Genomic DNA, 15,210 nt, shown 5'->3' on the forward strand with positions numbered 1-15,210 from the left:
TGCAAAAAAATCAAAATATTGAGAAAATCGCCTTTAAAGCTGTCCAAATGAAATTCTTAGCAGTGCATATTGCTAATATTAAATTAAATTTTGATATATTCACGGCAGGAAATTTACTAAATATCTTTATGGAACATGATCTTTACTTAATATCCTAATGATTTTTGGCATAAAAGAAAAATAGATCATTTTGACCCATACAATGTATTGTTGGCTATTGCTTCAAATATACCTGTGCTACTTATGACTGGTTTTGTGGTCCAGGGTCACATATAAGGTAACGATAATAGATGATATTTAAAAAATTTGCTTTGACTTTAGTACAATGACAATATAAAATCCATTTAATTGATTTTGGAAATAGCATGTTGTCTTCTTATTAAAATCACAATTAACATTTTTCTCACACATTAAGGATTTAAACATGAAAATATATAACTGTGATTAAATATTATATGAATGCATATAATATTTGAGTCCTTAGCAAACAGTGTGGAAATCCTTATTATAAACTCTCCACTGCAGTCATTAGCCTATCCTTTATGTATGTATGTACATATGGAGGCCCCTCGCCTTTTTCCAAAATGAACCAAAAATGCCCTTCTCTCAACAGTTATCAACAATATATTGTGGTCAATATTGTGTGTACAAAAATTTTTCTCACACATTAAGGATTTAAACATGAAAATATATAACTGTGATTAAATATTATATGAATGCATATAATATTTGAGTCCTTAGCAAACAGTGTGAAAATCCTTATTATAAACTCTCCACTGCAGTCATTAGCCTATCCTTTATGTATGTATGTACATATGGAGGCCCCTCGCCTTTTTCCAAAATGAACCAAAAATGCCCTTCTCTCAACAGTTATCAACAATATATTGTGGTCAATATTGTGTGTACAAAACAGTAGCTAATGGCTCAAAACTTTGGAAATGTCCTGTTTATTTTTACTTACATCTTTCAGTTTGAGACGTCTTTGCCATTGTATTGCTATAGATTGTGCGCATCTTAAACAAGCTCAAATTTCAATGGACAATGTGAATTGCAGTATCTTCAAAACTGTTTTCTGTTTTTTTTAACCTGCCTAAAATAGCAAAAGTAGAAGAAGTGGCATTCATTCTAAGTAGTGTTTAATTTACTCTTATTTACGTCTGCATATTGATATAGTGTTTACTGTTAAATGAAACTCGTTGGTTAAATGAAGCCCCACCCACAGGCCTATTATGTGAAGTGTAAACAGTTCAAGGACTATTATTACAATTGAGATAATTTGCATATAAGCAGAGTTACATAATCATATATTTGGAAATAGTACTTTTATTGTTATTATTAATATTATTATTATTATTTTTTAGCTATGATTTTAATAAAAAATAAATAAATAAACAAGCTAGGGACTTGGTGCACAGGCTTAGCATGGCATATGGCTTAGCATATTTTCCATTTACCACTGGAGCTTTGACAATATGTTGAATGAGAAACTGACAGGATCAGCAAAGCTGTGGTCAACCCCTCCCTTTAAGAAAACACCATATTCCCTTTGGCAGTACTGCTTTTCAGGCATCTCAGACTGCTTCCTTTCATTTTAGCCATAGTTTGCAGGCCCCTCATTCATCTTTTATAGCAAGCTGAGCCTTGTATCAGTTACACATATTAAATAATGCACCAGCACTTGTGTTATTTAACACTTACTGTAAGCCAGTAACGGATGTGCCTGTGAGGGAATGTCAGGGCTTCAGATATACAGAGCATATGAAGCTTTATCCCATACATCCCGCAAATACAACAGAGCCACAATCTATAACAATATCTGCTATGACTAATTCATTGACCAGTGCAGGGCAAAACAAAACTGGTTTCACAAACTTGTGTGGCCTGAACTAAAGTTGTAACTGTTGCAGCTTTCAGCATTCTGCAAAAGGAAGTATTTATTTGTATTAATATTTATTTTCACAATGACAGTGCTTTGACCACTATTGTCATTGAAAAATAAGCAGTACATAATGTATTTTAATTGAACACTGATGATATCTAAATATAAACTATATATAAACTGATATCTGTCACAGCCTTGACAGCCTTTCTATAAGTGTTCACAGTCTTGTGGTAAATACTTTCAAGCTTCTTGTAGAAATACCCTGAATGGGAAATTTATAGAGGAAATGGTGAGGTGGAGGCTGAAGGCCTTTCCCCTTGTGTTAAAATGATCTCAAGTACAGAGACATGTAAAACCAGAGGCTGATTAATCCCTTTCTTGAAAACTGTTTTGGCAACACTCCCTCTATTTATGAAAAACACACAATGTAAATCTTTGGAAATATAAGAAAGAAACTAAGAGCAGTCAATGATTTTGCCCTCTTAACTTTATGTATAGTTATGTTGTTGTGGTGGTTGAATTTTCTTAACTAAAATGTATTTGATTTTCTTTTCTTTTTTTAACCATAATATTGATTGCATTCATAAAATATAAAGACAGTTATATATTTTCATGTTAAAGTCCTTCTATAATGTGTGAGAAAAATGTTAATTGTGATTTTAATAAGAAGACAACATGCTATTTCCAAAATCAATTAAATTGATTTTATATTGTCATTGTACTAAAGTCAAAGCACATTTTAAAAATATTATCTATTGTCTTTACCTTATATGTGACCCTGGACCACAAAACCAGTCATAAGTAGCACAAGCATATTTGAAGCAATAGCCAACAATACATTGTATGGGTCAAAATTATAGATTTTTCTTTTATGCCAAAAATCATTAGGATATTAAGTGAAGATCATAAACGGAGTTGAGAGCACCTTCGGTATATAACTGCTGCGCGGTTGGAGAACGACTTTACAGTCGTTGAGTCCAAACTCAAGACAGGAAGCACTGACAGACAGGGCTTGCAAGTCCCCTACTCACTTGACTGACGCCAGGGCCAAAAGCAGAGCGGTTTTGAGTGTCATGTTCCTTAAGTCATGTTTGAAGCGGCTCAAAGGGGGAGCTCTTGAGAGCTCTTAGGACTATAGACAAGTCCCATACTGGCACCGTCCTAGGGTGAGGAGGGTTTAACTGCCGGGCGCCTCTAAGAAACTTAACGACCAAGTCGTTCCTGCCAATTGTCCGGCCTGCCTTGAGAGAATGATTCGCCGCGATGACTGCCACATAGACTTTGAGCGTGGAAGGGGTGCACCCCTTATCCAGCAGCTCCTGCAAAAAGGTTAGCACATGGGACACGTCACATGATACCGGATCCTGGTTCCGTGCTGAACACCAGTCACTGAAGACTGACCACTTGAGGCCATAGAGGAGTCTTGTAGACAGAGCTCTTGCCTCTAAAATGGTATTAGTGACTCTCGCTGGGAGTTGGCTAGACTCCCGTCGAGTGGCCAGACATGAAAGCCCCACAGTTCAGACTGGGAATGCCAGATCTTGCCCTGGGCCTGCAAGAGAAGGTCTCTCCTCAGTGGTATTGACCACGGTGCATCCGTTGTGATCACCTTCCTTCTGGAGGTCGTTCCCAACTGCACGCCTGACTGATACAGGTGAGAATTTGCCCAAGGAGCCACAGTTTTGATGCAGCGATGGGTTACCTTGACATAAAAGCGGCCCAGGCACCAGGCGTGGGACAGAACGTGGGATTTTTGCCAGAGCTGAAGGGGCCGCATGTGAAGCAGGCTTAGAGGAATAACCGAAGAGGTGGCCGCCATGAGGCCAAGCATCCTCTGAAATGCCCTCAGGGGACGTGCAGTCCTCAGCCTGAAAGATGCCACCACTTGCTGGATAGTCAGGAAGCGTTCCAGCGTAATTCAAGCTTGCATCTTTACAGAGTCTATAACTGATCCCAGAAAGGACACTCGCTGTCTGGGAATCAGAAAACTCTTGGCTGGGTTGATTTTCAGCCCAAGACATTCTAGGTGGTTGAGCAACAACAACCTGTGAGCGATAAGCTGCCGTTTTGAGTAGGCTAGTCAGGCCAATCGTCGAGGTAGTTCAATATGCGGATTCCCATCTGTCTTAGATCCATCTGTCCGCATCTATGCACTTCGTAAAAGTGCGGGGGGCCAGGGACAGACCAAACTATAGGACCGTATACTGATAGGCCACTCCCTCGAAGGCGAATGTCAAGAACGGTCTGTGACGGGGTGTTATTTGGATGTGAAAGTAAGCGTCTTTCAGATCCACAGACAGAAACCAGTCCTCGGGGCGAATTTGCGTGAGGATCCGGCCTGCCTTGAGAGAATGATTCGCCGCGATGACTGCCACATAGACTTTGAGCGTGGAAGGGGTGCACCCCTTGTCCAGCAGCTCCTGCAAAAAGGTTAGCACATGGGACACGTCACATGATACCGGATCCTGGTTCCGTGCTGAACACCAGTCACTGAAGACTGACCACTTGAGGCCATAGAGGAGTCTTGTAGACAGAGCTCTTGCCTCTAAAATGGTATTAGTGACTCTCGCTGGGAGTTGGCTAGACTCCCGTCGAGTGGCCAGACATGAAAGCCCCACAGTTCAGACTGGGAATGCCAGATCTTGCCCTGGGCCTGCAAGAGAAGGTCTCTCCTCAGTGGTATTGACCACGGTGCATCCGTTGTGATCACCTTCCTTCTGGAGGTCGTTCCCAACTGCACGCCTGACTGATACAGGTGAGAATTTGCCCAAGGAGCCACAGTTTTGATGCAGCGATGGGTTACCTTGACATAAAAGCGGCCCAGGCACCAGGCGTGGGACAGAACGTGGGATTTTTGCCAGAGCTGAAGGGGCCGCATGTGAAGCAGGCTTAGAGGAATAACCGAAGAGGTGGCCGCCATGAGGCCAAGCATCCTCTGAAATGCCCTCAGGGGACGTGCAGTCCTCAGCCTGAAAGATGCCACCACTTGCTGGATAGTCAGGAAGCGTTCCAGCGTAATTCAAGCTTGCATCTTTACAGAGTCTATAACTGATCCCAGAAAGGACACTCGCTGTCTGGGAATCAGAAAACTCTTGGCTGGGTTGATTTTCAGCCCAAGACATTCTAGGTGGTTGAGCAACAACAACCTGTGAGCGATAAGCTGCCGTTTTGAGTAGGCTAGTCAGGCCAATCGTCGAGGTAGTTCAATATGCGGATTCCCATCTGTCTTAGATCCATCTGTCCGCATCTATGCACTTCGTAAAAGTGCGGGGGGCCAGGGACAGACCAAACTATAGGACCGTATACTGATAGGCCACTCCCTCGAAGGCGAATGTCAAGAACGGTCTGTGACGGGGTGTTATTTGGATGTGAAAGTAAGCGTCTTTCAGATCCACAGACAGAAACCAGTCCTCGGGGCGAATTTGCGTGAGGATCTGCTTCAAAGTCAACATTCTGAACGTCTGTTGCATGAGGGATGCCCGATTCAGACTTCTGAGATTGAGAATCGGTCTGACCCCACCGTCTTTTTTGGGAACGAGGAAGTATCGGCTGTAGAAGCCTGACTCTCTGTCCGCTAAGAGGACCGTTCCATGGCACCGTTTGCAAGCAGTGTTTGCACTTCGGCTCGAAGAACATGAGATTTGTTGTCCTGCACCGAAGTCTGCACAACACCTCTGAACACAGGCGGCCTGCGAGCGAGCTGAAGCGAGTAGCCTCATTCTATAGTTTTTAGAACCCAGTCTGACACGCCGGGATTGGCTTTCCAAGCCAGCAGCCGAGCGGCCAGAGGCTCTATTTTTATTGATGACGGCTCGCCGCCCGAAGGGGGAGAACTGACATGTGTAAATGTAGGAAGCGTAAATTGGCTCTTTAAGGTATTTGGGTCCGCTATCACAGTGGTAGTGTTTCGTGGCACACTCTGAACTGGCAGGACGTGCTTTCTTTTTTTTCACATTGTTTAAAAAAAAAATTGGAGTAAAACCATGGTTAATTTTCATAAGGGATGTTTAGCCAGGTTAACAAAAAAGTAATACATTTACACCTTAAGAGGACCCATACTGTAGGATGAATAAAGAAATGCATTTTCACTGGTTTAGGATTATCAGAGCTTTGGATAGTTTCCATATCCACTTATCTAGATCAACTTTGAATAAAGAAAAGAGAGGTTGATAGTCAGATTTTTGTTTATGTATATGAAATTATTGTCTGCTGTTATGTCCCCACCAATGTCAAAATCAAATCCTAGCTTCTAAGAACTTCATATGAAATAATATAACGCTCTCGTGTAGTATTTTGGAATAAAGACAAGGATGTTCAATAACACAGAATGTCCAAATAAAACCAGCAACTATGCCACGCGTCTCTCTAAATATTTAAAAACACTGGTAATGAAATCTGACAATGACATGAAATCTAAAATTACAAGCACTATTGTTGTTTTTTTTAGTTATTTCATTATAATTTAAAAGAAATTACAGGCCATTAATTATAAAACTTGTTCCATGTCATGCCATGACATTCCATGTGAACTAATACAAATATATATATATATATACTATATAATAAAACAAAAATCACAACACATTGTTTAAAAAAAAAATTTGGAGTAAAACCATGGTTAATTTTCATAAGGGATGTTTAGCCAGGTTAACAAAAAAGTAATACATTTACACCTTAAGAGGACCCATACTGTAGGATGAATATAGAAATGCATTTTCACTGGTTTAGGATTATCAGAGCTTTGGATAGTTTCCATATCCACTTATCTAGATCAACTTTGAATAAAGTTGAATTATTTATAATTGAATAAAATAGTCAGATTTTTGTTTATGTATATGAAATTATTGTCTGCTGTTATGTCCCCACCAATGTCAAAATCAAATCCTAGCTTCTAAGAACTTCATATGAAATAATATAACGCTCTTGTGTGGTATTTTGGAATAAAGACAAGGATGTTCAATAACACAGAATGTCCAAATAAAACCAGCAACTATGCCACGCGTCTCTCTAAATATTTAAAAACACTGGTAATGAAATCTGACAATGACATGAAATCTAAAATTACAAGCACTGTTGTTGTTTTTTTAGTTATTTCATTATAATTTAAAAGAAATTACAGGCCATTAATTATAAAACTTGTTCCATGTCATGCCATGACATTCCATGTGAACTAATACAAATATATATATATATATACTATATAATAAAACAAAAATCACAAAGTATGTCTCCAAGTGAAAAAATGCAAATATATGTCCAAATAAGAATGATGTAATCAAGCTCAGAGAGAGCTTTGGGTTGCCACTATAAAATCTAATTAAATTTGTTTGGTGAGAGCTATCTGGAAGAACCAAATCTAATCTGAACACCTGAGGAGGAACATTACCTGAACTGTTTGCTTAAGATCTGAAACAACTTCCTGTTAAGATGGTAGGCTCATACTGGCCACACAAATATATGCAGTACTGCTCATGTCAGGAAAACATGAACAGTTCCGCATATTCATTGTCATGTGCTGTCTTTTGTGACATTATTATTATTATTATTGCATTTCCAAAAATACAGCATGAGGATCTTTCATACTTTAGTGATCAATCCCTCCAGCTTCAATCACATGCTGCTCTTATTATCACTAAGCTTTTACAGAACAAGCTGACACAAATACATTATCCGCCCACCATTGACTCTATATCAGAAATCTTCTTCCTATTTAGCAAGAGTCATGCCTTTGCTGCTGTATTTCATCACACAACGTGCACCATTAATCTTTAACCATTAAATGAGGTGTGTCTTCTTCCACATTCATGAGTGATAATCATAAACCAAATAAAAAAAAAACAAGCATACATCTCAATCAGAATTACCGATCTGGGTCTCAGTGGTGTGAAAAAGAAACAGATTCATTAAATGAAAGGGTTAAACTAACTGGTTCATCATAAGATTAACTGGTTCCGGATACTGTTCCTTATTGACCCATGTACGGATCCTTCTATGTTTATTACTGTCTTTATGATTAATAAATAACTTATCAACAAGAGATTGGGCGTGGATTTTGTCTCCTTTGAGGAAAGGTCCTGTGCTGGATATATTTAGAGGACAATACCCTCATATCATTTTCTAGCTTGAATTGGGTTTCCATCATTTACGTTGTTTTGTTAATACCTGTGTTTTTCATTCTAGAGAAATGTCATAACACAGTAAGTAGTAATTTAATTCATGATTAATTAAATTACATAAGATGGTAATGTAATCAATGTTTCTCTTTATGGATGGTTTGTGTTTTCTAACTTTAAACACAGAAAGTTTTAATTTAAATGCTTTGAATTTGAAAGGTTTTTGAGCATTTTCTTTTCAGTTTGGACACCATAGAAATACTTTCTCTTTTTATTTATTTATTTTTAGATATATCATGCATACCTTCAATAAATACCTGCTTGTGACTGTTTACATATGGATTTTGGGCTCTTCTCTCAATTATGCAGGTATGATTTTTCTCTAAACTCTCTCTTGCATTTATTTTGTAATTATCTTTTTTCCATGTCCGTGTTACTCTATTTCTTTGGAAAATATCAGTAAAAGTTTTTCTATTGCTAAAAAGTATATTACTTGTTGATTATTATTTTTTTAGTCAAGGGAAAGGCCTGTGTTTAACTCTGTTATGTTTGACATTTATAAGTGTCTGTTAATAGCGCCAAGAGCTAAGAATGACAAGTCATATTTTGCTTGTTAGTGATCGTTTTAAAAAGACTGATGCAATCTGTTGCATTAATTGGTTTTGTTCAACCAAAACATTGCTTTTAGCTGAAAATAGATGCCTAATCTATAATCTTTAACTTTTAGGCGCAAGCCTATGGGGGATGAAGACTGCCTTTACTAGCCAATCCTGTGTTTGGCTGCTGAATAAAAGAGCTATCATCCCACCTTTAGTGGAACTGAGTGTCTGCATCAACCTCAATAGAATGATTGGCACTTCTGAATGGACTGCTTTTGACTACAAAGGTCCAGGTCAGCAGCACATGGAGTTTGGCTTAGCTGGAAATATGGGCAATGTAAAAGCCTCTCTTTTTGGAGAAGAATGGACAGTTGCTTATGACATGCCTGTAAACATGTGGCACACAGTTTGTCTGACATGGTCGAGTCATAATAGGCTTTTCCAGGTGATCATTAATAAAGCAGTTTTTGAATTTCCCTTGAATGAAAAGTCACCCAGGTACCTTGCCGCAAATGGTACCCTGAGTTTGGGAGTGTCACATAATTTTGTTGGAGGTTCTATTGATTTTGAGACTGGGAAGAACTTTCTGGGGGACATGTCCTTGTTCCGGATGTGGGGAGTGCAGATGAGTCCACAGCAGCTGGATGCACGCAGATGTGTAGATGGGAATATTGTGACTTGGAGAGAGCAAGATTGGGATTATCAGAAGTGTCCACCCATTCCGGATGACAACTTTCTTTGCGGTGAGATATTGCTCTCTGTAAAGAGTACAAGACTATTTCTAGAAGAGGAAATATAGAATGAATGTTACAATAACTTGTGTTATATGATGAAATGCATTATTGTCATTGCATTCTAATTAACTGTGTCTTCACCACATTTCAGAATCATCAAAATATCAAATTCAACTGAACACAGCTATTACACAAAATATCAATAATGATCATACTGAAAATGATATCCAGGAGATTGTTTTAATCTGGGTAAGATAATATTTCCATAGATGTGTGTATATAATGTTACAATATATATAACATTTAACATTTTCACTTACACATTAGCATTTATATACTGAATTGATATATTTTTTAATTTCAGCTGAAGCATGTTTTCCCTCAGAAAATATCAGTGCATTCTGTGTTCCTGTTAAATTTAAGGTAATTATTTCATTTTTTAAAACTAACTAACCAACGAGCAAACATACATACATCGATATCCAAATATTTGTACAACTTGCATTATGTAAGCATGTGATGTTATATGGTATCCATGCAATGTTATGTTATTTTATTGTCTAAGAGCAGTGCCAAAATTTAGCCCTCAAACAGGAGCTGGTTTAGCGGGACAAAATATGGAGGAAATTCAGGTATAACATATACCATAATTATTCATGATTAAGTGGACATATATAATTTATATCCTTATATTATAACAAGCAGCTGGATGCACGCAGATGTGTAGATGGGAATATTGTGACTTGGAGAGAGCAAGATTGGGATTATCAGAAGTGTCCACCCATTCCGGATGACAACTTTCTTTGCGGTGAGAAATTGCTCTCTGTAAAGAGTACAAGACTATTTCTAGAAGAGGAAATATAGAATAAATGTTACAATAACTTGTGTTATATGATGAAATGCATTATTGTCATTGCATTCTAATTAACTGTGTCTTCACCACATTTCAGAATCATCAAAATATCAAATTCAACTGAACACAGCTATTACACAAAATATCAATAATGATCATACTGAAAATGATATCCAGGAGATTGTTTTAATCTGGGTAAGATAATATTTCCATAGATGTGTGTATATAATGTTATAATATATATAACATTTAACATTTTCACTTACACATTAGCATTTATATACTGAATTGATATATTTTTTAATTTCAGCTGAAGCATGTTTTCCCTCAGAAAATATCAGTGCATTCTGTGTTCCTGTTAAATTTAAGGTAATTATTTCATTTTTTAAAACTAACTAACCAACGAGCAAACATACATACATCGATATCCAAATATTTGTACAACTTGCATTATGTAAGCATGTGATGTTATATGGTATCCATGCAATGTTATGTTATTTTATTGTCTAAGAGCAGTGCCAAAATTTAGCCCTCAAACAGGAGCTGGTTTAGCGGGACAAAATATGGAGGAAATTCAGGTATAACATATACCATAATTATTCATGATTAAGTGGACATATATAATTTATATCCTTATATTATAACACAACAAAACACTAAAACATATTTTTTACATATAAATGTAACATTATGCTTCTTTGAAGGGCACTGTAAAGTCACCAGTCAAGACACAATGGTAAAAATTCTCATACACCCACAACACACAAATATATGTCACAAGTTTATATCAAACCATCTAAAGGAGGATCTGTCATGTTTGTGGTCTTAGGTTTGATTGTGTGGTGTTTGTGAGAGTGATACCTGCAGCTGATGTGAGTGAAACAGTGGCTATGATACAGGGGCTGTTAATACCCATCTATATCTACAACAACATCCTCCTGAAAACAAACCCAGCATCTGTAAACATCCTCTCAGTAGGTACGTAGCTGTATGTAAGGGGTTGGAAGAGGAGCATTCAGTCAACAAAAAAAGTCACAGTTTTGAATTTTACAGCTGTCTTTCCCAACACGACTTCAAATCCTGCTTTGACCACTGTTGCACCAGTCTCAAGTACAAATATTACAATATCAGGTCTGTGCCATTCAGAGCTTCATAACTCACCAAGTAAATGTTTTTATTAATCCAGAAGACTTTTCACCATAATTCATATTAAAAAGTACTAAAAACTCGCATTCCTTTTCAAGAGCTCATATGCAAAACATTTTGTTCTTCAGGAACTCGCACAGCATCACAAACACTGGCAATGGAAAAGATCTGTTTAATCACTTCAGGCTTCATTTCAAACAGAGGTGAGTTAAACAATGACATAACACATATTTTTGTATGGTTTGTACATTGTGGATATACCAGAATCTTTGAAAAACAGATAGAGTGACAACTATGTAAAACACGTTTGAATGCAGGTTTTATGAGGGTAACAAATCTTGGTGCAAAATATAGAATCATATTGAATTAATTATCCTTATTATGTGTTTCTTTTAAATGAGTGATATTATTTTCTGTCACATAATGTGTAAACATTTTGCAGTATATTATGTTGTATTTTAAACAGTTAATTTAATTGGTAACACTTTATTTTAAGGTGTCCTTATTACACATTTCACATGTACTTACTATTGTAATAACAATAAACTATTCATAATTACATGCAAGTAAACCTAAGCCAAACCCTAATCCTAACTCTAAACTTATAGTAAATACATGTAAATATTACTCGGTACTTAAATGTATAATTACACTGTAACAAGGACACCTTAAATTAAAGTGTAACGGTAGTTATTCTGTTATCATCTTTTCATTTCTAACTAGTAATTATTGCAATAGTGACTAGTATCTATTTAAATATTACTAGTAAGCATTCATTAGATACTAGTACTTATTTATTAGATACTGGTACTAATTCATTAGATACTAACTATTTAATAGATACTGGTAGTTATTCATTAGGTACTAGTACTTATTTATTAGACACTAGTATCTTTTGTAATTACTACTAGTAACAATTCTTATCTTAGTAGTCAGATCTAGTTTTTTACTTGTCTTATGTTATGACTAGTCCAAATGGCTACAGTAGAGTTCAATTAAAAAATTTACTAGTAAAATAAAAAATCTTACTAGTAACATTTCGAATAAGTACTAGTATCTAATAAAAGTGTACTAGTATCTACAGTATTTAATAGGTACTAGTATCTAATGAATGAGTACTAGTTTCTAATAAATAAGCACTAGTACCTAATGAATAAGTACTAGTATCTAATAAATAAGTACTAGTATCTAAAAAATAAGTACTAGTATGTAATGGATAAGTACTAGTATCTAATGAATAAGTACAAGTGTCTATTTAATAGGTACTAGTCTCTAATGAATGAGTACTAGTATCTAAAAAATAAGTACTAGTATGTAATGGATAAGTACTAGTATCTAATGAATAAGTACAAGTGTCTATTTAATAGGTACTAGTCTCTAATGAATGAGTACTAGTATCTAAAAAATACATACTAATGAATAACTACTGGTACATAAAACTTAAGTACTAGTCACTAGTGGAATACATACTAGTCAAAACTGAATAGCAAAAATTAAAAATGTGTTACTAGTAACAATATAATAATTACTAGTCACTATTTAAATAAGTACTAGTATATAATGAATAAGTACTAGTATCTAATGAATAAATACTGGTATCTAATAAAAAAATACTAGTATCTAATAAATAAGTACTAGTATTTTATCAATAGGGCCTTTCGCACCGCGGGAACCTTTTCATAGTACCAGAACTAATTGTGGAACTACCCACTTTTTGCCATTTTCGCACAGCCAGAACTGGGTGCTTTTTTATTACCGGACTGCCTTTTTCGAGAACCAAATTAGCTCCTACTCCGGAGCAGGGTCTAACCAGCACAACTGGTACTAATCGTGACGTAAGTAGAGATTGATTGGCCAAAAGCGTATGAAAACGCCCTCACCCGCCATGATTTAAAATGCTGTGTAAACATACTGTAAACATTGTGTCAACTTATTTCACATGTATGGAGAACAGCGATAGATGGACGGACGCTGAAGTGCAGGCACTTGTATCAAAGTAGCACTGCCAGTTGTCATTGGAGATTCTTAGTCCTCCTTCCCGTTCTAATCACAGCGTCCTTCATCCTCCTGTTGTTAATGTTGTTCTTTGTTTCCGTTGTTGAACGCCGCGCACAAATGACTTCACTGTCTGTCGACCAGCTTACGTACACTGTCCGTGCGAATGCAACCCTTTAAATGGTACTGGGAAATAGTTCGCGCAAAATCGTCCCAGTACTTTAGTACTGTCCATTTAGTTCTGGAACTAAAGCGGTGCGAAAGGCCCTAATAAGTACTAGTAATTAATGAATAAGTACTAGTACCTAATAAATAAGTACTAGTATCTAATGAATAAGTACTAGTAAAGCGGTGCAAAAGGCCCTAATAAGTACTAGTAATTAATGAATAAGTACTAGTACCTAATAAATAAGTACTAGTATCTAATGAATAAGTACTAGTATATAATAATAAGCACTAGTATCTAATGAAAACGTACTAGTATCTAATGAATAAGTACTAGTAACTTTACAAAAGACTCTAGTACCTAAAGAATAAGCACTAGTAGTTAATGAATAAGTACTAGTACTTAATGGAGAATATACTAGTATCTAAAAAATAAGTACTAGTAACATTACATTAGATACTAGTGCGGTTTATAGATTAAATGTTAAAACGGCTTGCCATAGACAAACCGGTTCAATTGAGTGAGTAATTTACGTTGGAACCACTCCGATTGATTCAAACTCACACTCGATTCACTAGCAATTACCCGATTAAAAGAGCCATTTTAATGATGTAAAACAGCACATAGTGATGGGTAAAACGGAGCTTTTTGAAACTCCGAATCAGTGAAAGGGTTAGTTCACCCAAAAATGAAAATTAGCCTGTGTTTTACTCACCCTCGAGGCATCCTAGGGGTATATGACTTCCTTCTTTCAGACGAATTCAGTCGGAGTTATATTAAAAATTGTCCTGGCTATTCCAAGCTCTATCATTGCAGTCGGCGGTGTTGCAGTTGAACAGTCCACAAGTCGTCAAATAAAGCGGGCGCATTCATAACAAAACGTGCCTCACACGGCTCCGGGGGGTGAATAAAGGCTTCCTGTAGTGAATCCATGCGTTTCAAAAAAATCCATATTTCAAACGTAATAAACACTTTTCTCTCACTTCCTCTGACTGTCATATGCGGAAGGCGTTCCGGCGGATGATGTAGCACATCGGCGTTGCGTGATTAATGACGAATGCGGAGAGAGAACAAAACAAAACGCCAGTCATGAATTAGAAGTATAAACCAAGGATTTTCAAAGAAAAATGTCGGAGGATTTCGATATAAACCAAGAGGAGACTGGTTTTCCTTTGCTAAAGTAAGGAAACTTTGCTTCCTTTGCTCCTGTAAACAAACTCGCGAGATTAGCATATCTCAGAGGCGCGCGTGCTGCGTCATCCGACGGAACAGCTTCCGTGTATGACAGATAACGGAAGCGAGAGAAAAGTGTTTATTACGTTTGAAATATGGATATTTCTCTTACAAAAACGCATGGATTCACTACAGGAGGCCTTTATTCACCCCCCTCCCCCCAGAGCGAAAGCGGGCGCATTCATAACAAAACGTGCCTCACACGGCTCCGGGGGGTGAATAAAGGCCTCCTGTAGTGAATCCATGCGTTTTTGTAAGAAATAATCCATATTTCAAACTTAATAAACACTTTTCTCTCACTTCCTCTGACTGTCATATGCGGAAGGCGTTCCGGCGGATGATGTAGCACATCGGCATTGCGTGATTAATGACGAATGCGGAGAGAGAACAAAACAAAACGCCAGTCATGAATTAGAAGTATAAACCAAGGATTTTCAAAGAAAAATGTCGGAGGATTTCGATATAAACCAAGAGGAGACTGGTTTTCCT

General features: G+C 37.0%; 1 protein-coding gene across 1 annotated transcript in view; it reads left to right on the forward strand.

Annotated features, from left to right (window-relative positions):
• Positions 1-9,189: 9,189 nt before the first annotated feature.
• LOC107601090 (adhesion G-protein coupled receptor G2-like) overlaps positions 9,190-15,210 on the forward strand; it is a 15,105-nt gene continuing 9,084 nt past the window's right edge. Inside the window, exons 1-8 of the mRNA XM_016293111.1 lie at positions 9,190-9,337; positions 9,480-9,577; positions 9,693-9,751; positions 9,912-9,960; positions 10,886-10,917; positions 11,011-11,159; positions 11,235-11,291; positions 11,428-11,530. Coding sequence (XP_016148597.1) covers positions 9,190-9,337; positions 9,480-9,577; positions 9,693-9,751; positions 9,912-9,960; positions 10,886-10,917; positions 11,011-11,159; positions 11,235-11,291; positions 11,428-11,530 — 695 coding nt within the window. The remainder of the gene's footprint in view (positions 9,338-9,479; positions 9,578-9,692; positions 9,752-9,911; positions 9,961-10,885; positions 10,918-11,010; positions 11,160-11,234; positions 11,292-11,427; positions 11,531-15,210) is intronic.

Source organism: Sinocyclocheilus grahami, unplaced genomic scaffold (genome assembly GCF_001515645.1).
Source record: "Sinocyclocheilus grahami isolate Dianchi unplaced genomic scaffold, SAMN03320097.WGS_v1.1 scaffold299.1, whole genome shotgun sequence".
In the NCBI taxonomy this organism is placed as follows: Eukaryota; Metazoa; Chordata; class Actinopteri; order Cypriniformes; family Cyprinidae; genus Sinocyclocheilus; species Sinocyclocheilus grahami.